Source organism: Chrysemys picta, chromosome 9 (assembly GCF_011386835.1).
Source record: "Chrysemys picta bellii isolate R12L10 chromosome 9, ASM1138683v2, whole genome shotgun sequence".
Lineage (NCBI taxonomy): Eukaryota > Metazoa > Chordata > Testudines > Emydidae > Chrysemys > Chrysemys picta.
This window is the reverse complement of record NC_088799.1, coordinates 17,124,993-17,147,236: the sequence shown is the minus strand read 5'-3', so window position 1 is coordinate 17,147,236 and position 22,244 is coordinate 17,124,993. Positions and strand designations below refer to the sequence as shown.

At 39.4% G+C, this 22,244-nt stretch overlaps 1 protein-coding gene across 16 annotated transcripts in view; it reads right to left on the bottom strand.

The window, feature by feature from the left end:
• MECOM (MDS1 and EVI1 complex locus) overlaps positions 1–22,244 on the bottom strand; it is a 465,287-nt gene that overhangs the window by 47,496 nt on the left and 395,547 nt on the right. For 12 of the 16 annotated variants that reach the window (XM_005299229.4, XM_024102542.3, XM_065557809.1 and 9 more), the window contains 2 exons: positions 16,011–16,145; positions 2,841–2,943 (listed from right to left, as the gene is read on the bottom strand). In XM_005299229.4, the coding sequence (XP_005299286.3) occupies positions 2,841–2,943; positions 16,011–16,145 (238 nt within the window). Of the gene's footprint in view, positions 1–2,840; positions 2,944–8,866; positions 8,919–16,010; positions 16,146–17,467; positions 18,467–19,180; positions 19,995–22,244 lie in introns of those variants that run through there. The other 4 variants (XM_005299230.4, XM_065557807.1, XM_005299231.5 and 1 more) reach the window with 4 other exon arrangements.

The window sequence follows — 22,244 nt, the reverse complement described above, 5'->3', positions numbered from 1 at the left end:
ATCTGAGAAGACACTAGGAGAAAGGATATTTCATTTCTCCAGGTTTTTTTATATCAGTGCGGAATAATCTATTACCCACCTTGGATATTTTTGATAGAGGATCCTGAGATTAACACAAGACACAAATCATTATCCTCAAATATTGTGGTGATGGGAGCTAGGTGGATGGATAGATAGAAGTGGGCAACCCCTATCTTTTGGAGTGAGGTCTAAACTGATTCAGGCACAAACACTTGTATGAAAATGCCCTATAGGATGTTTTTGAAGGTTTTAAAGACGTTTTGACATTTCCTCTCCTACCCATGTGTGACAAAGTGGGTATTTTCCCTTGTTATGTTATATGTCAGCCTGACTGTTGAGCCTATGTGAGTTTTACTGTTTTGCATGAATATTGCATGTGCCTCAGTTTCCCTGTGTGCTGCACCAATACCTCAGTGGTGGGAATAGGGGTGTGTGACTTTGGCTGAGACCACTGGGGCAGGTGAGACTGCTCCAGCTGTCTGCATGTATGCTATGACAGGTGTCCTTTGTAACCTGAGACCCTGGCTGGCTTCAAATGGTGTAGTTCCAGAGCATCGCTCAGTGTCTCTGTGACACCATGCTCTGAATAAGCATCCATTCCTGTCCAATTTAAGTCACTAGGCTGTGCCATTGATTTCAGTGAGAACCGGGCCAATCCCTATGTATTTCTTATCAAAGGCCACCATAAAAATGAACTAGTATGATGAGTGTGGAGTTATTTCACAAACAAAATCTAATAATACTTGATATTCTTATTAACTGAGTGAGAGTCTGAAATATCAACTAGGAAAGCCAGATCCTCTGATGCACATTTTTTTCCATCTGTTAAATTGTACATTGACTGTCTTTGTGTCAAGTCACATGTCCTAGTTTTATTTCTATCCTGTCAATATTGCAGATGTAAAAGGTATGTGGACTCTGATTCAGAAAGGCACTTAGGCATGTATATAACTTTAAGCATGAATAGTCTATTTGTGTACTCATATGGATAATATTAGTCAAGTGTTTAAGTACTTAGCAGAAAGGGGGGTCAAGCTGGGGAACCTACCCAAAGAAACTACCACCATAAGAACCTGATTATGTAGTCCTTACTCAGGCAAAACTCCCAGTGAGGCCAGTTATATATTAAATTAGTTTAAAAATTAGCCAAATTAGTAAAACAAAAGGCCAGATTGAGAATGGGTCTATCTGTGTGTGGTTGCAGAACATTTTACAATGATTCATTAATTACTCTAACCACATGGAGTAGTCATGAAGAACACTGCACTTCAAAAGGATGATGGTGCCTTTTTGAAACCTTGAAGGTTTTCAGCAACGGCTTGACAAAGTTACTATTTACTGCTTCCATTTTTTTAAAAAAACTGCAGAGGAAATGAAAGGGGCAAAAATCCTGCTCTTTTCATCCAAAGGTGCGGGGGAGGGGTACATTAAGCCAGTGTGGAACCCTGAGGAAGCCCCTATGTATGATTTCTGAATGTTCAGGCAATGGCTGGTGCCCCACTTCCCCCCCCCCAGTACACTTTAGCACAATCCTCACCCACTACACACAGCTGGGTATTGGATGGAGACCCTATAGTTGTGATGTAAACGCAGCCCTTTGCTCTGCAGACAACAGGGCATTCCTTTATAAACACATTGGAAGTCTCTTGGAGTCTATATAATTTGCAGGATATGAATAACTACTTACGCAATTTAGGTACAGTTTGTGTGTAAAGGGTAAAAAATTAACAAGTGAGTTGTGGACAAATAGTTTTACTCTGAAAGATGAAGGTTTCAAAAAGGCACCATTTAACTCATTAGATTTGCTCTTTGCATGTATACAGGATCACATATGCTCACCTGAGAGTGACAAAAACTTTGCAACCATTGTGCACCTGTGTTAGTCCTGCACAGCCAACACAGCTTAACGAGATAACGAGCTAGACTCTATTCCTCCTTGTGTATCATCACAGAATTCTTTACTCAATTCCAATTGCAAAGCCTAATTGTACACTTGGTTACACCTGTCGGACCCCACTGCAGACAATGAGGTTGGGCATGGTCAGTGTAATAGGTCAGGGTAGAATCTGAAAGAGAGTGAGGTTGTAGAGATACAACTACAGGAAAAATGTGGACAGTGGAATCTTTATTACTGCTAATACAGGAGGCAGAAAAAAATCCTAGAGAGGTGTCTGCAGGGTTGGCAGGTAAAAAATAGCTCTTTGCTTGTAAACGGAGCAAGTCTGATCTGGTGTGGTTGAGACACAGTAAGCACAGAACCTCATAATGCTATTTTTGCAGTTACTTTTCAGAGCACAATCTCACTTTAAAGAAACTTGCAGACAGGGTGCCGGAGTGAGTCTCAGGCTACAGTTCACATAAGGGGCATTATGCACTCCTGTAGTTTATGAATGGCAGAAAATCCCCCAAAAGCAATTTCAGACATCAGCTCACTCCCAGGCAATCTTTCATTATTTATTTTAGGGACTTTTCATTTCTAACCTTGAAATCATTGAAAGTTAGAAAGGTTAACAATTAAACCATATCAGCAATGGGGATATTATTGTCACAAACAACAGTAAAACTCGTTGCTGAATTAACAGTTTCGGTCATGTTAAAAATTGGGCACTATTAGTGTATTTACTGCCAGGATTTGCAGAGAAATAAATAGATAAGTGTGTGTATATATATATATATATATTTAAAAGCTCCTTCTTAGCTACACTGCTACAATACCATTGATTCAGGAAGGTTCCACCAGCAACAAGACATTTACCCAACTTTATTTTCAATGGACATTTTGTATCAAACTAGATAGGCTGGGGTAAAAAGTTGCTAACCGTGAATATCTGGAGCCATTGTTTCATGTGAATAATCTTCACTCTTCATGAATAGTAACAGTTCCTCTCCTGGGTCAATGTCTGATACAACTCTGTAGAATATCTGAAAAACAGAATCACAGTGAATCTCACAAGAGGTAAATGTGTACGAAGTAATGCTTGTAGGCACAGCAAGGTTTAAATATGGGGCCAGATCCTCTACTTATTTAAGTCAATGGAGCAATGCCAATTTTATATTAGCAGAGAATCTGGCCCCATCCCTTTTGCTCTTTGGTCCTATGAAAAAAAGATCTTGCTTTCAACAAACTATGCCAAGAAATGAGCTGATGATGAGTGGAGGGTTGTGAATGTCGCTGTCAATTCACAAATCTTCCAATAATACATATCCTATTCACAAATCATCAATAAAACAAGTTCCCTGCTGCTCTGCCAATGAGCTATGAATGTACCCTAATGAAGTCTTTCCAGATTTACACACAGAAGGTCTGATTCTCTTCTTGATTACACTGGTGTAAATTAGGAGTAACCCCACTGAAGTCAGTGGAGTTGCACCACTTAAAAGCAAGGGAGAGAGAACAAGCTGGATTAAAATGTGCTCATCGGGAAAAAGGTTCTGCAATGACATGTTATGGGAGGCTTGTACAGAACAGTGCTGCTGATTATCCCTTAGCTTCAAACGTGAATCAAAGGAAAAATTTGCCTACAATGAGAAAATGGCCCAAGGAGCCCATCAGCAGCCAAACAGCATACACAGCTGGTGATAAACCTACTGCCTGTGGAGACTGTCATGAAGCTGGATGTCACAGCTGTAGGAAAACCTTACAGAGTCTGGCAACTGGGTTCCACGGTAGTTATCAGGAAAGAATGAGGAGGAGAACTAGTGCAATGCACTGGGGTAAATAGGACCGCATACTTTTTGGCCAGTGTGTATCCTGGAGAAAACTCATACATGTGATTGTGAGATTTTCAAGGAATTGAGTAATTAGGACTTAATGAGAAGGGAACAAAGTCTATCTTTCCCCTGTTGTTTCAGAAGGAAAGGTGCAGATCAGGAAAAAAAAAAGCTCCACTAGGCATAGTCTAGAGGCAACTCAATTAACATCAGCAAATTTTAGGAAACTTGTTGAATGCAAACACTTGAAAACGATATTTTGCTAGGCTCATAGATGCTGGATCAGGGTTTTCTCTAAAACTATTGACTCTCAATACTAATTTTATTGAGTCAAGAGAAAAGGCAACTGTTAGCTGCAACCATTTAAAAACATTTGTTTGCAAAGAACCATCTTACATCTATTTTTTCCTCGCAGACATATCTTAATTAGTGCACAAAAATACAAGATTAACCCATGTGCCATTATCATTTTTCTCCAGTAGGTGGCCCTAAAACCCAATTGTTTATTTTTTTATAAGGGGCCTCAACCACAAATATGTGCTAAATATCTAAAAATAACTTAATGAGGAGCTTCCTCTGATTTTTTTTTAAGACATTCTGTGGCTTGTTTTGAGAACAGCAGTTCAGCCACCTGAAGTCTGCAAGCAGTGCAGTTATACTGAAATAAGCACCAGCATTTTCACAAGACAGGCTGCGATTATTCCACACAAGAAGTTCTGAGGAAAACGCATCCGTCACAATGTACACATGCTGCAGCCTACTGTTTACTGTGTGCTTTCCCAATAAAAGCCGTGAGTAGGAGTTTGTACACAACTTCCCCTCCCATTCTGTCAAGATTACAACTCCCTTTTCCTTTATGCTAAGAGCTGTCCTGGTCAAACCGTCATTTGGATTTTCTTGGTGGTTTTTTATCTTTTAGATAAATGCTTATAAGTCACATGTTTCATTCTGGAATTCTATTTCCCTTTAGAAAACAATGGACTTCTCTCAACAATTTGAATCACCTCCTTTGCTGGCAACTCTCAAAGGTTTAACTTATTAGCTTCCTTTCCAACAGCACATTGACATTTGAATTGTGACATATTGGAACTGCAGTGAAATCTTGCAATAGTGAATGCAGCCTTCACACATATGCCAAAGGATTTTAAGGAAGTACTATGATATCACAGTCTCGTTGGGCTTGATTCTGTTTTGATGTATACTTGTGTAAATCACAAGTACCTCTATGAAGTCCACGCAGCTATACCGGTGTAAAACCAGATCAGAATCAGGACCTTTGTCTTGCTCTGCTAATACTATCAGTTTTAATCTTATTATTGCCTAATTTAAACAAGCACATGAAATCAAAGTGGAACATTCAAAATGACAAAGATTTTAAAAGTACTCTTTGTAGGATATACATAAATTAATATTGCAACAGTCCTTAAGGAGCCTAGTTAACATCTGTGAAGTGTAATGTGCATATATATTAAAAGAGAGAGAATATGTGACTACAGTAGCAATACTGGATTTATTTGATGGAGTTTAAAAAGGTGACATAGCAACTCATGAATGGCACAGTGACGCGGAGACCTAGTGATTTTTAACTTTGCTGAGTTAATTCTCAATTTTAAGCAAATGTTTATTGTTCATTGTTCTTGAGAATGTGAGGGTCCAACAGAGAGCAGTGCCAGAGGAAAGAGAGGATCTGAGCTTGCCTCCCCACACAGCTATGCTAATGCACCTCAAGCTTGAGCCACAAGACCTGTTGTTATAGTCTTCTCTTGAGAAGATACTGCCAATTGTGACAAATGATGCAGGGGATTTGTAATGTGGACTTTGGTGCACCAGGGACCTGGTTTGGGCAACCAAACTCATTTGATCAACGACTGAAACCCATGTAAGTGAAACCAGCTTTTAACTCCTGCAAATAAATCTGATGTCAACATGCATCCACTGAATATTTGCTTTAAGCAACATTTGTTTTTCCATTTATTCAGACAGATGTATTTAAATCTGAGTCTTTTTTCCAGAAGTATAATGGTCTCCATGCACTTGAAAGGTAATATTAATTTATATATAGACTGATGAGCCTAAGACAAGCCTAAGCTGCTGACTGATTAAGGGGTAAAATAATGGATGCATGACATTCAGTCTTGGAAATACCTGGAGGCACTCCTACAGTCCTTCTTCATGCACCTTCCTTTGCCTCCAAAGATAGATCCATGCATGGGAAGAGTGCAGGAGTGGGCTTGGAGTGGGATAAATGTTTGACATGGTGGAATCATAAATTGTGTGGCTAATGCACTGTATAATGGTTTGAAGACTGGCCACATTATGGCAGCATTTTGGAGGTCATCAAGAACCTGTTATTTCAACATTTGATAAGCTTTTATCAAATGAAATTTGTCAAGAGTTCTGCAGGTTTGTTTAGAATATGCACGCGCGCGCGCACACACACACACACACACTTTCAGAATGTGTGACATCACACATGCACTGAGCCACATTGCCCCTAGTCCTAGACAAGGTGTGCCAGGTGGTTGAGAGAGTGAGGAATCTTCCGTTCCCACTGTACTCCCCATGCAAGGATTAGAGTCAACAGAAGTTCCTGAGCTCAGAAGAGCCCTAGGACTTCTCCTTTCTGGACCTGATGCAACTCCCACAGAAGACAGTCCATGCAACCTACTTTAAAGGAGCAGAGAGGAGGAAGGATCATGACGTTGCCCACTGCACTGACTTGCACAGCTGGACCCCAAGGGAGGCAGTCTCCTGGCACAGGGAAGAGCTTGGGGAGAGAGAGCACCACAATCCCTGCCAGAGCTCTCACTGAGGTTTCACAGCTCTGCCCCAAGTTGATACTCTTGGTGCTTTTTGATTCTGTGTTATAGTATGTAAAATTAGCCACACTTCTGAGCTCAGTAGTGCATCAATACCAAGGAATGAACAAAAGCTGTAGTGCAGTGTTGCCTAATATTTCCTCCACTTGGTTCATGCCATGCCATAGAAGATATTTCAATGGACCTTTCCCCTCTTTGTTGCAAACCCAGGACACATGGGCCTCATATGCATTTGAAATGGAGTCTTGTTTGCACTGAAGTGTGTTATGATGCATCAGCTTTCCTTCTAACAACCCTTAGTATGATGCATTTCCTGTATTGCAGACATGGTACACATGTTGAACTAATTAATGTGTGTGTTCCGTAGCTAATTGTCTAGCCTGACTGAGCTGGCATTTTGAAAATAAACTGGAATACCAGCAGAGATTAGTCTCCTCCAAGAAATGATCTGTCCAGCCTCTCTGCTCCCAGAACTCCCACTGACTTCAGTTTGAGTTGTGTGAAGAGAAGAGATGTAGGAAAACACCAGCAAAATTATATTTTGTAGATTAAGTTATGTTTTGATCTTGTGCTTGTAAAAAAAAAAAAAAGCTCCCCAAATGGATCCAAATTACATTTTTGAAGCTCTGGAAATGAAAAACTGCTTAGCTATTTATTTAATTTATTTATTTTTATTTCTGCACATGCAAAACAAAATTCCACTTGGTCTAAAAATTTATATGCCAAATTGCATCCTAATGGGATTTAAAATAGCATATATTGAACTCTGAAAATATTATAGTGTTGGTAAATGTAATCTGGTTTTAGTAGACATTCCTAATATTTCATGTAAATGTGTTCTATAAGATTTATTTTTTTCATTTTCTCCACCCAAAACCAATTGTAATTGTCCTGCCTGAGAAACAGTGGGAAATTCTTCAATGCCCTGTACAAACGGAATATGTTGGCTTGGGTTCTTTTAAACCAGCATAAGATCGGCTACGACAGAGGGTCTGAAGAATCAGGAAGCCCTCTGCAAGGAAAGCTGACAGGTCATAAATTACTTTCAGACCATATCTGTTTCATACTGACTCTTTAAACCAATAGCCGACTATATTCATAATGTTATTACTTGCAGTTGGAAATGGTAGTGTAGAGTATATGGATTTTTGTACTATTAAGCTTAAAGATCTTTTGGGTGAAATCACCAAAGTCAATGGGAGTTTTGACTTCAATGGGGCCAGGATTTCATCCCTTGTGTTCATCAAAGCCACTTTGCTATCTAACTACAGCACCAGTCCTGCAATTTACAATGCACAGGCAAAGCAATATGCCTTGTAAATTGCAGGATCATATGTCATAGAAATAGGCCCAAACTTCCAAGTCCAGAGCCAGAGTTCAAATGCCCCAAGATTAGTGGTCTTGGTTATGGGGTTTTGGTTCAGCCCGTTATATAGAGAGGAGCAAAATTCTGAACCAGATCTGGGTATGGATTTCAAACACCCCTCAACGTTTAGGATGTTTGAAGCAGAGGGTTTTGTTGATTCATTTTTTGTCTGTATTGATTTAAGGTAGTATGTTTATGCTACTGATGCGGGGTGGGAGGGAGAGGCGGGGAGAGAGGGGAACCAAACTGCAATGATGAAAAGGGAAATTAAAAAAAAAAAACAATGAACATACACAATTTACTTTCAAAGGGATGAATAAGGCCTCATTGTTATGAATCCCAGTTTACTTTTCCTGGTCAGGCACTCGAAATTTTATTTATGCTTAATAGACTGCATTTGGCATGTGTAAAGATGACAGAAGTGTGAATTATGAATGACCTTCAACCTATTCAGGAAGTTGTAATAATTGAAATAATAGAGAAAATGCACTCCCTGTGAAATCTGTAGAGAGCCGACTATTTCAGGCACTGCCGCCTGCTCACTTTGAAGTTCACTGTTGATCTCTGCTTACTCCAGTGAAATCTATACCACTTTGTTTGAATTCTTTATTTACTATCACATCATTCAATTTGCCATTCAGCCACCTAGGAAAGGTTTAATAGAACGATACCAGTTCAGGGGGGGAAAGGGACACTTAGTTTACATATCTGAACAAAGTCAACAGTTGATATGAACACATCTGTTGCCTTCACTGCTGAAGAGAAGTTATATTCTCTTGCATCTGACTAAACCTTTTATTCTTGTACATGCAACAGCTTTGAAAAACACTGTATGTGTCCCAATACTAGTTGGGAAATTCAGAATTTGGCACAGATAACAGATGCTATTCAGATTTGGAAGCAGGTAGTCTGCGCTATTTAAACTACATTATTATTGTTTTTAACTTACTTATAGCTCTAGGAGGAAGGAGTTCACTATTTACATGTCCTGTACCCCACTGGCAAATGGATTGAATTGACTTCAGCTGTAGTAGAAGCTGACTATGAAAAAGACGGTGAAAAGGAACAGAATATGAAAAATGTTAAGCACATTGATAGTCATAATAAAAGTCTTATAAGGTCCATTAGCCCTCTCCACAGAACCATGTGTTATTGTTTTGGAATGGAAATCCTACACTGCATTATGTGCATTATGCTCCCAGTTGATAGAACAATAGGAAAACTTGCACTGCAAGTGTGAGTACCTACAAGACGAAAATTCAAATGCAATAAATTTCAGGTAAAAGGCTGTGGTTTTATTTTTGACAGTCATGGCCTCATGCATTTGATCAGCACAGTGGGAGGACAGTCCTGCCTATGATACAGATGAAAGGATAGCTTTCACCTTCTCAAAGCTATATAACACTTTAAAATAGCCATCTTTCACTTTAAATTATGTTTTAAAATGGCTCCCTTGCTATATATGTCTATGTGCATTTTTATCACTCAGGACAAAATGTTCAGCGGGCGTTAGTATCACTTCATAAACTGATCACAAGGTGTGAAGAATGATCCGAGCTGAGATTGTTGGACACACACTAATTAGCAAAAGAGTTAGACACTGATCCTGCGGTCGTTCTCCATGCATGATGTCCATACACCCACTGAATTCAATTGGAGTTGTGTGTGTGAAACAATGACAGGATCAAACCCTCTTAGTTCAATCTTTTTTTGCTAGTGTCACAAGGCTAGAATCCTGAAAGCAAAGGGGTATATACATGGCAAGAAGTTGTGCATCAGTATAGGACTACACCCTTAAATCAGGTTAGGCAAGCAAGTGCATACATTCTTGAGCCCTGCCAATTGGCATTGATCTTAGAATAGTAAAGTGTTATTTCTGAATAAAAGTAGAACTTACCCGACAAGCAAAACAAATTAAATGGCCAAAACTAATAATAACTTTTACATCAGAAAGACTCCAACAAAATATGGATTTAAGCCCATCAGAAAATGTGAAGTGCAAACTAATACATACTTCTGCAACAGACTATAATTAAACGTTCAAATAGTCCAAATTACTAACATGCAATTTTAGATCTTAGGATGAACAACTTGCACAGTTGGACATCTGAATTTTGAAATATGAGCCGCATCCATCTTGCCATACTCAGGCAAATGAGCAGATGAAGTAAATCAGTGTTTTGCCTGGGTACAGCATATGGGAGTCTTTCTGTTGACCTCAACGGACTTTGAATCAGGCACTTAGAGAAGTTCAGCAAAAATCCATAGAAAACAACTCAAAGATTGACTCTGCCTGTCCCTTACATGCAAAGCGAGGAAGTGGGGAGATGTACATCTCACACACACACACACCCTTTGGCAGATTATATAATGGTCAGAGCTTCACTCCTGGAGACTCCCTGCCTTCTCTCCTGGAGGTCTGTGGTATCCCAAGAGAGGTGGAGAGGAGCGGACCTATCCCCCCACTATCACCACCTCCACACCAGCTCACAAAGGAGGACCAGCACACCAGCAGGAGTATATAGCACTACCATGGAGGGTTGTAATAGCATCCTCTTAATATAGTCGGGGCACTCAGACAGGACTTCTGCCTCCCAGAGGCAGAGCAGCTCCTGGTGCTTCCCTCAGGTGGTGCAGCCTCCCAATGTCCCTTCCAGTGGTGGTGCTAAATGGCAGAGCCTATCCCTGCCCTTTGTAATCAGCTCACTATAACAAGCATGTGTCTAACCATCATCGTCCAAATCACACCCAGCTGCACTTTATTTTTTCATTGTGAATTCCAGTGCTCACAAAAGGTCCATAGTCCTAGTGACTGACCACCACAGCCTTCCATAGAATAGACACAGCATGCATAGTGGCAATGCAATTTCCCCCATAGTGAGCCAGTCAATGTGCCTCAACCCTGACATGGAAGGACCACCCCTGGGGATGGGAGACTTTTTCAATCCCTCTGTGCCCATTTGAAATCCTTGGCCTCTCTGCAAAGACTAGTGACAATGCTGTCAATTAGATCAGATGGGGGTTTGGTTATTGTACCTGTATGTTGGCCCAAACAAAACCAAGTTCCTGACACAATTTCAGAGAAGGAGTGTGTGTGTCCACCAATATCACCAAGCCATTTCCAGAAGCACTAATGCTTCACAAGGTAAATCACAAAGTAGAACAATACATATCTCAAGTGACAACATGGCAGAATTTTCTGCTAGTGCCCTGCTGCCATTTATAATCCACAAAAGAATTGGAAGAATCCACTTGGTGAATTACAGCCTGGCATTCTCTCTGTGGGCAGTGATAATCCTCCATATTATTTCTTGGAAGTATACGAAGATTAAATAATCTATCATCAACATATGCTCAGAAAGAACTTGTCTTCTTGAATTTACTAAATATTAGTTGTCAAGGTTATCTCAATAGTATGACTTGTCGCAAATGGCAAGATTAATAATGACTTTACATTTCTGAAAATTTCCTTCCAATTTTAGATCACTTCAGGAAAGGACAGTGTGATGAGTTAAAAGATTACAGTGTATTATGTCGCAGATAATATAGATATATGTAAAATGTAAGGCTGGAGTTTCACACCCAGCAATAACCCTAATTGCAATAAGTGAAGAAGCAAACTTGGTGTAGGCTGGAAAGTAAAACAACCTGGCAATAAGATTTTCCCATCATAACAACAAGTGACTGTTCCATTCATTTCAATGGGACTATGGAAAGACTGCCACTGACTATAATGGGAGTTGGACCAGGCCTTATATGCTGAGTAAGGAACTACTGAGCATGAGGAAGCATGGCAGAATCAAGCCCTAAATAAATGTAGTGTAAATAAGCCTGCCTGACTGCCAACAGGCAAAAGCTTAACTTCATTGTATCATCAAGCAGGAGCCACAAAATCCATTCTTTAAATACACAACCCTTGCAGGTGCATATATGAGTAGGATTGTTTGAGGAGTGCAGAGATGCTTATGGCCACCGTTGTGTTATTCTCCCACTTAGAGCTGTATGGAGTGGAGTAGTGACAGGGGCAGTAAAATCTGAAACACACAGCTGTGTCTGCAGATTTAAAAAGTTTGTAAAACTCTAAGATGTGATCAGATCTGGTAAAACGTACAGCAATTAGGACATTGGCCTTGTATACTTTGATAGTTGTTAGGACTGAGATACTGCTAGCTTTTCTATCCAGTAGATATAACTGAGCATAATAAAATTTGATTTCAACAAGAAAAATCCTCAGCAAACTAATCTTGAGCTATCTGGAATTTTCAATAGCTAAAACAAAATGAATCGCCAATAATTGTGTCCTTGAGAAAAACCTAAGCACAGCCCTCCAGCATTCTATATATGGCTATGCCACTGTTGGAGGCCTGTAAGCAATAAGTAAGTTAAAAAACAATAATCAGGAGCTTTAAGTATAAATACCACTGACTGGACTTTTAAAAAATGTTGTATTTTATAATTAGAAGCTGACTGATATCAGTTTGCTAGTGCATTTGGAATATACTATAGTCCCCTTAAAAAGACATTACTATAGTTACTACTCTTTTTTCAATGGGATTTCCTTCAAAATCTGTACTGAAAAATTAGTGTTGCTGGGATGCTAGTACTGTCAGGAAGTCTAACAATTCTATTCTTTCTACAGTCATTTTTTTAAAAAATATCATGCTAATAAATCGACAGAGATCTAGCAATAATAAACTTGAGTCTTATAAGATAGCAAAAGCTGGTATTAAATCTGAATTGATTTTAAGTTGAAATAAACATTCCAGTGAAATAATGGTGGCCAGCCTCCTTGCAGTCCTGTAAATACTGTAGGCTCTTTGGGGAAAAGAAAAAAATGAAAGTGCACTATTTGTGGAATTTATTATTCATGTACTTCTTGAATTACCTTCTTTTAGGACTGATTAGACAGGACAGGAGATAATAGGAGGACAGCACAGAGAAATCCTATATCAGCTCTATTTGAAACAAAACAAAAAAAATACCCATACATACAGCCTTTAAATCCTACTCCATCCCCAATCAAATGAAATATGAGCTGCATCCAGCATACATGTTTTGACTGCATCCCACTATTATCAAGCTGTTCATCTCAGCAAAGCTCATTTATACAGTTATACGAAGGAGCCCAGACATTTTGTAAAGTTGATCCAACGTGATGAAACCTGACCTCAAACGTGAACATGGGGGTGGGGGAGATATGTCTTTCATAAAGCCTAACATAGAAAACAAAAAAATGTTTTTCTTTCTCTTTTTGTTGACTGAAGACGTTCCGCTGAGCACCTTGACTATGTTATAGGTAGTTCAGAGAGTTATTTGAAAACTCTGTTTCCAGCAGTCTAGTGCTCATACCTGTCTTTCAATCAGGCTTGCATTTAGCACGATAAACTGGTGTTCAGAGTAGGGTCAGAGTGCTGGTAAATATCCTTTGCCATTTCAGATAGCGTTCAATGTTTGCCTGTGAATTTTACAGGTGAGTTGAAGTAATTAGAGGTTAACAGTTACTGCTGATCAAGTGTCTCTGTCCTTGCCTTAGTAGAGAATTGTCTCTCATGCAATGAGAGTGCTCATTATGGGATGAGTGAAGAAGTGAGGTTCTTACCCACGAAAGCTTATGCTCCCAATACTTCTGTTAGTCTTAAAGGTGCCACAGGACCCTCTGTTGCTTTTTTTTTATTCACTAGTTGGCAGGTCTTATTTCTTATGGAAAACACAGTGAAACACCAGACCAGGAGAACCTCTTGAGTCAGCTCTTTCATCCATGAGCTCAGTGCAGCTTTCTCATATCAAAGCAGGACGGGGACCTCCTGACTTAACTGTCTAGCATCTATTACTGATCTATCGACAACTTACTGATGTGTTCTCTCAACCTTAACTCTGACTTAAACCAAGTTGGGGGGGAGGGGGCGTCTATATAGACAGACTGACACAAACACCCCCAGATATAGTGTACACACAAATGCATATACATGATAAGCTTAAACTTGACTTTTATTTGGCCCTCTCTATATGCAGATATTTGGCCACGTAATGTCAATTTCACAGTTTGGTCTCCTATTATATTTTATGTTATCTTTCACAGGTTTGTGCAGAGTAAAGCAGAAGGAGGAGCTAACAATTGGAAGAACTATTTAGTTTAAGATTCAAGAGCACAAATATAGAATTATTTTTTTAGGCTATGCTCAGATACAATTTTGGGGGATAAATTTTCAGTGCGTATAGTAACAGCAATCCATTTTCTCTTGTTGACAGCAGATCTCACACAACATACTACTTGAAAGGCAACCAGTTTTTAATTTACAAATCTTGGCAACAATATTCTGTAAAAAATAGGGAATTATGAATAGCACACAACTGTGCAAAAATAAATAAATCTCCAGTGAATGAAAGAAATCATTGGCAGCAATACAGTTACCACCACCAAATCTCAGAAATGTAAGCATTAAAAAAAGAGGAACTTCTAAGCTCTATAACTTCAATTTCAAAAACATCAAAACATGTATGTGTGTGTGTAGGAAAAGATTCTGATACAATGCATATTTTATTTGCAGAACAAAAATATCAACATGGAGACAGTAAGCCACTTTTATCAACTCATATTATTCCTTTACTAAACTTATCCATTTATTCCAACTTTTATTAAATGTAAAATATTGATATGTGATCTCAGCTGCATAGTTTCCGTTTTGCAACATGATTAAATGAATGCTCTGCATTCACAGAATTGACTGTTTTCTGTATAAAACATATTGTAAATTTGAGAATGTATTTTTCATCTACCAATTTTATTGTTTGTTTTGTTGAATCAGCGGCTATGTAAAAAATAAAGTTATCTCACGGTAGGTTGATTTGTTTTATGCTGCATGCATTTAATGCTGAATATTAAAAGTTTAAAATGAAAATGATACTTGATCACAGTTTCTTATAAAAGTTATTTCAGTCAATTTTAATCAATCATTCTGTCAGATACAAATACATAATCCTGTAATGATGTTGCAAATGGGAGACCGTCCGACATTAGTTTTATATATTGGAATTTGATTGGAAAGAATGATTTCTAACTGAAGCTTTGTGTCTTGTTTGATTTTTTTCTCAATAATGTCAGGGCAATTAAATCAACTAAAGATAATCTTTAAAATCCACCTGTTTCAATTAATTATTTGGTGACAATGGAATACAGTGATTAAAAGAATCAAATACTGTGTTACAGATATGAACATTTAAATATAAAATGAGAATTCACTGTCTGGTACCCCTTCAAATTTTAGTTTCTTTTCTTTAATGAATCTTGATGTTCTTAACCTAACTTCATTCAATTAAAACATTTCATCATGGCATTTATTTGGTATTCACATACTAAAAGAAACCTTTATGTTAAAAACAAAAACAATAACAAGTACTCAGAGTCTTTCAAAACAAACTGTTTTACTATGATTTCTCTCCACCTACCCCAACCTTATTTTAAAGGTTGGGGTAGGTGGAGGGAAACTAACATTTCAATCCAATAAAAAGTCAATGTCCTAACCTTGCACTAAACTAAAAGGGAAAAAATTACCTAAAAATATAAATAAGTTCAGAATAAAACTATTATTAGCTCTATCTCATTGTATGAGAAGGCATAATTCTATGCATGCATATGTATATTCATATCCATAGTTATATAAAATATATTTGCAGAGGTTTTTGGGGGTGGGGGAGGGAGGTTGTTTTTGTTTTGTATCTTCACCTCCATTTTCCATTAATTTCACACAATGTTTTGATTAACTGAAAGCACTAGTTTAGCCATCCTATTAAACTGGATGATAAATTAGAAAATATTATTGATGACAAATGGAAAATACTGGTTTCATATGTTACATATCAGGTGTAAAATAAAAACAATGTATTTTACAAAGAGGATATTAAAGTGAAAAATTAGGAAATTCTTATCTGCAATAGCTGGTAAAAATGACTCTATTCTGAATTTCACAATCGTGTTTTACCTGGTACCATAATCAACAAACAAGTCATAAAATGTACTGTGGCTTGCTATTATTTTTTTCCACTGATACCATAAAGCTCTTTACAAAAAAGTCCGGAAAGCGCCCACAACATACCTGATCACTTATTTGACATGCAACAAGGTTATGCTGATTGTAGCATCCAGCAAATTTGATATACTTGAGCCAGTTCCCTACATCTGGTTGACTGGCATCTATGCAGAACTTCACATTGCAAAACTCATCCAAGATCTAGAAGGAAGAATATGAAAGGGTAAATCTTTCTATTGGTGTCAGGCCACACTAATTAAAAGATAAATCATGGGTCTTCAAATAAACAAATGGATAATCACTTAAGCATGTTTTATTCAAAAATATGTTTCTCCAGTGAGACTTTTAAAATAATTGTTGGAACATATGCATATTAAGAAAGGGATAATAAATTTGTTGTAAACATGTCCTGAAAAATGCTTACCCGTAATCAATGTGATGGCTAATCATTGCTAATGGAAAATATATTCATTTAGCAAACATCTGATTTTCTCATTTTATATGAGTGAATATTTATCGTTTAAAATTCTATTTTGACATAATTTTGTCTGTGATTACACACAAGAATGATTAAGAATAGTGTCTGTGGTAGTCCTCTTGGGGGTTGTGTGTGTTTTGTTTTTTCTTTGTTTCCAATTGAATTTATTTTTAGGTCCCATTTAGCATTTTCATGTTTGTTATAAATTCCATCCACTAAATGATGTTTAGATTCAGAGTTATTAATCTTGTTTTAATATTATGCTTCCCAAACCCCTCCCCCCTTTAGCACTTAAATCATACCCCTTAATCGAAGCAATTTACAGGACTTGGTTAATAACAGAACCCTCTATGCCAGACTAAAGAAAATAAATGAAAAACAATGTAAACACTCATGCAAAACATGGCACAATATTCCACACATACCAATACATAGTTCCAATTATGCAGAAAATAAACAAATCTAATGAGATTGATTGTGGACAAGTTAAAAAGGATGTTCTATTCTAATATTATGACAAATTGCTAATCATTATATATGACTGCATATCACCATTTATCTGCAGGTTTCATGACTGGCCTATACGAAGCTTTCAGCAATAGCCCAACATATACATAGAGTTAATATTACATTTGGAAAGTTCTCCTGTTTGGCATATTCTATACTGAAAGTATATTAACCTATTTGTTAGAAATGTGTGTGTGTGAGAGAGAGAGAGATTGTTTCTGCACTTAAAGAATTTGTATTCAAGTCAAGACCCAGAGCACTTTTGGCCTTCAAGTTGAATGGAAAGGAATTCTGGTATTGTATATCATTTAGTTAATGAAAACCTAAGGAAGTTTTCTATCAAACACTAACAATATAGTCTAGCTCTACCCCACAACAGCTCAGATTCATTAATTAAATGAACCCAGCTGGAAAGCTGCTTTATCTATGCCCTTATGAAGGTGAAAACTGAAGTTGAGGGTACATTTTCCTAGCCCTAGAGCAGTTTAACATAGAGTTCAGGTAATCCTCCAAAAGTAGATTCAGATCATTAACTCACCACAAACTTCAAGGGGACAAACTAGAGGACACAAGGCAAGACACACTATGAACAAGCCTTTTGACTAGGAGGCAATTAAACAGCAACCAATGTGCTAGCAAAAAGCACGCTCTAAAAGGACACTTTCTGGTAACGACTGTGCTGCAGAAAAAGTTGCCTTCTTTCCTCCAAGCCAATTTCTCAGGCTAAAATAGTCACAGGAGTTTTTGTAAGTTCTTCGGTCTTGTCAGGACGCTTCATTTTAAAGATTATTTCATTGTAACAAACTTGACCCTAAATCACTAGGTGTAAATATTCAAGTGAATTGCCCCAGACTTAAACACCACACAGCTGACCCCCGCCACTGGCTTCGATTTTGTCACACAGGAAGAAATCATCTCATTTCAGTTGCACGATATTGACGAAGTTCATTTCGAATTCCGCTTCCTTGTAGTTTGTTTAAAACTAAATCTGCCACTGGGGTTTAGGATGGTGTTTCAATAGGGGCTCTGATCCTGCCTTACTTGTGCATCCCACGCTTCCCCTGAGTCCAAATAAAAGCTTGGGGTACGTGGGGAAAGCAGGATCAGGCCCTGTTCATGGTAAAAGAGGAAACGATTGACTAGACATCCCCCAAACTAACAGAACAATATTCCCTCCCCTCTTCTATACGGTCTCATAGAGCGATCTAAACAATTATATTTTAATTTCAAAACCAAGAAATAATCCGAACCAACTACATTTACAAGTCCAGAAAAAAGGCAAGTATTTTAGCTGCATTCTAATGTCTACGTTTAATTTGTTTTAATGTTAACATCGTTTCAGCTGTTCCCGTCAACGGAGCACTAGACAAGCAGCAAGACAGCAGATCGTGCGTATGGTCAGTTCCGATGTTATGCCCTTTTTGAAGAGCGGAGAGCATTTCCACTGGAAACTTAAATCTCTTCGTCTCGTTGCAACAATGCTTTAACTTTTCTTTCATTCCCAAACGACTGTGACTGCTTAACTCGTTTTTAGAGGAACGTCTCCAGGAGGTAACGAAGGTTTTATTCAGTTGGGGGGGGGGGTTTCTCTGACAGGACCAGAGACTTTTAAATAAAAACAAAATTGCAGGAGTGACTTCCCACCCCCTGCCACCCCCTTTGCTGCTTACACAGAAGTTCTGCCTTTTCAGAAAGCGACCATTGCCCCGAGGAGCCTTTATTTGATTTTCTTTCTTTCTTTCTACACGCCTTGCCCTTTCCAACCCGCTTGGTTTTCCTTGGATTTGATGTTAGGGTTATTGCAAGTGTATCTGGGAGGGGAGCGTGGGTAACCATTCGGCAGAGCCACGCAGTTTAGGGCTCTAGACTAGACCCTTGTGAAGGAGGAACTTTGCCGAAGGCAGATACAGAAGCTGCTTTGTCAGGAATCTAGCTAGGCTCGCCAAACCCTTCTCTTTCTGGATCCCTGGGACAGAGGGAGACAGCCAGCCAGACACCCCCACCCCTTCCACACACACACACACATCACCCCCTCGCCCCAGAGAGACACCAGCAAGCTGCAGGGGGAGAGCGAGCCGTAGCCGCCCTGAGAGCAACAAGGAAATCACAAGTCTGAGCAGGGCAGGGAAGGCACCCGGGGGCCAGGGAGCAAGTTCCTGACCCAAGACAGAGCGGACACGAAGAGAAAGTGTCAGGGGGGACGGCGAGTTTGTTATGTCTAGGATCAACTCTCCTCACCCGCTCCTCTTACCTTCTCTCTCCCACGGCACTGATTCCTAAAGCCTGAGCGCTTCCGTGCACAGGGAGGGGGAGGGGGGAAGGTCCTTCAAGCGGCTGGAAGTAAAACAAAACAAAAAACACTCGCCGTCGGTCTGCAAAGCGGGTGGGTAGCTGGTGTCCTGGTGCCGGCTCGGGTCGCTGCTTGGAAGCTCCACTCTCTTCCACCATTTGTTGGAAAGTTTCTCTCTCCTCGCCTGGAGTTCTCAGGGGTTGGTTTGCTGTTGCTGGATTATTATTTTTTAGGGGGGGGGGATGTGTAGGGGGGGAGTTTGCTTTAATGATGATTATTGATCATTGTTATTGTTGTTCTTATTTTTTTGCAAATTCCTCCCGGCTCCCCATCCCCTTCCCCGATCTGCCCCTCCTGCTCTGATCGGCTGCTCGGGTTGTGTGTGTGTGTGTAAAGAAAGTTATCAAGAAAAAAAATCCCATTTAAAAAAAAACTTCTTTCACTTCTCTGCTGGTGATCACAGGGAAAAAGTGCAAGTGTGTGCTGGCTAGGGAGGAGGTGGGAGGCTGTCCCCCCCTCCCTACACACACACACACACTCTCCTCTTCAGAGCCTGTCCTGTGAGAGCTTCTTCCTCAGCCGGAGCGTCTTCCTCATCCCTCCCCTCCCTTTCTAGTTTTTTTGCAACCCCACACACTCAACTGCCAGGGGTTTCCATTTCATGAACTGTCTCTTTAAAGAAGATCTGACCGGCCATCCATAAAGAGGCGAGAGAGCGCGAGAGGGAACTATCTCCCCCTTGCAACAAAGTCGTCGGAAGCCAGACAGAGGCTCCTCTTTCAGTAAATTTTTAAAGTGACAGCAGCCTCCTCTGGCGAGAGAGGTCACAAAAAGGTCGCCAAGACAGAAGTCCTATAGGGGCAGACTGATTACGGATGCACCATCCCCTTTAAACATGTCGATTCCATCCATGTAATCAGCAGCCAATAGGGAGAACTTGGGTGGGAGGATTTTTCTTTCGCAGGAAAACCTCGCCTTGTTTCAATGTGTTCCGAAAGTGCAAGTGTCTCTGTGTGAATGTGTTTATTTAAGAAGCGTTTAACAAAATCAGCAGCCTTATTCTTCTTTTCTTTTCTTTAACGTATAAAAAGCAGCACGAACTGGAATGCAGTTTAGAACGTTAATTGCCACTTTTTTTTTAAAAAAAAAAAAGCTAATTGGCTACATATATTGCATCTGCGATATGCACATTGTCCATCTATGGGGCATTTAGATATTGTGATCGCTCTAAATTCTACTCTTCCTGGCAGGAATTTTTGTATTTTTCCCCTTTCCTCTCCCGTTCACTGCACACACAGAGACCGAGACAGACAGACAGACACAAGCGGCGCGTAATTAATCAATAAATGATCTGTTTACAAAAGTTGTTAAAATGTTACTTCTTAACATTAAAAAGCAACATGACTCCATCTCTCACCGAATTTGGTCTGAGAAAAAGATTAGGGTTATAAATCTGCGATGAGCTAGTTCTTTTTTTGATGTCTATTTTACATCTATCGAAAAGGGCACGGACTTCTTCAAAAATGAAAAGCAGCTTTTTGAATATTATTTTGCACTTCACAATAAATATCCTACACCTCCTGTTTTGTGCAAACGGAACAATTTGGAATCGTTTCCTTAAGGATCTTGATTGATTGATTTATCTAGTAACAAATCACTTTAGGATTTTAGGAGGGAGGTTAGATATTTGGACTGGGATGGTAGAGGGGAAGGAATCGATATCGAATTAATAACCCGAGAGATGATTTCTCTTTGAGTTTACATAAAAGCTACAACGTCTGGAAATTGTAGTGGCTTCTAATTTTTTTTTAAAAGTAACCATAAATATAATAATAATGTAATGCAGCAAACTGGCCCACTCTAGCCAACAAAGTTGGGCACTGTCTCGCGAGGTTAACTATAACATGTTTTTTAAGAGGGAGGGGAGAGAATTGAAAAAGGGGGCTGGACTTTATCGTTTATTACACCATCAGAAGTGCCACCCACTTTTTTTTAAAGTGCAAATATATTTCTCAGACTAAAAATCGATTTTTTTTTTTTACAATGGAGGGGAGGGAAGAAGGCGAGGGCGAGAATCCAAGTGACAAGAGATGATGATTAATTCCTCTCAGCGGCCTGTTATCTGTGACATTGAACTGTTATTTCAGATAATGGCTATTGTTCAAGACGAGAGGAGAGAGAAAACAAATCGCACACAGCAATGTTAGGTAGGCCAGGGGAAAACAACCTTTGTAAATAACCCCAAAAACCTGGCCAGAGATTCCCAGAGTCCGGGGCTTGAGAACCTCACTCAGTTCCCGGTTTGCTGGCCCATTGATTTCCTGCCCTCCCTCAACTTGTCCATTGTTGGAGCCTTCTTTTTCTTTTTTTAATTTAGCCATAAATTGGACCAGCTCGAGCTATGAGCTGTTCTATTTTCTTCCTGTCAGGATGAGGGATTTGTTTTATGATGCATTGTGTATTAAATACAAGTAATCTGGGAAACTGATTGCTCGAGCCCATAGGCCTGATCAGAGGTTCTGATACCAAGCGGTAGCCCCCTCCCTTTAACAAAGCCTCTCTGAAAAGGAGGAAATGTTGGTGGATAAACAAAAGGTCTTTTGGTATCAGTAGCAGGTCCTGGCTAAATTAGGATTTCATGGAAAGGGCTTATATATATATCTATACACACACACACCCCATGGCATGTATATATGGTATTGAGGAGGGTGGGTGATTCGAGTCAGAAGCTTGCAGCCAGTGCCAGTAGATGGCGTAGCCAGCTGAATTACTGCTCAGTGCACAGATTTAAGAACTCAGCGGCAGACACTGTCTCTCGGGTACTTTCCTGTCAGGAGCGGTGGCTGCTGCTAGAAGGTGTGAGCTGAGTGCTGCTCCCAGCATCAGCTTTACAAGGGGCAGCATCACTGCAGTAAATACAGAGGGCAGAGCCTGTGCTGTTGCATCCATTCTCCTGTTAATACTCCGTGGTCTTATTCCCCGGGTTTTTAGCTCCTGGTCCTAAACCCCTGCTATTTGTTAATTA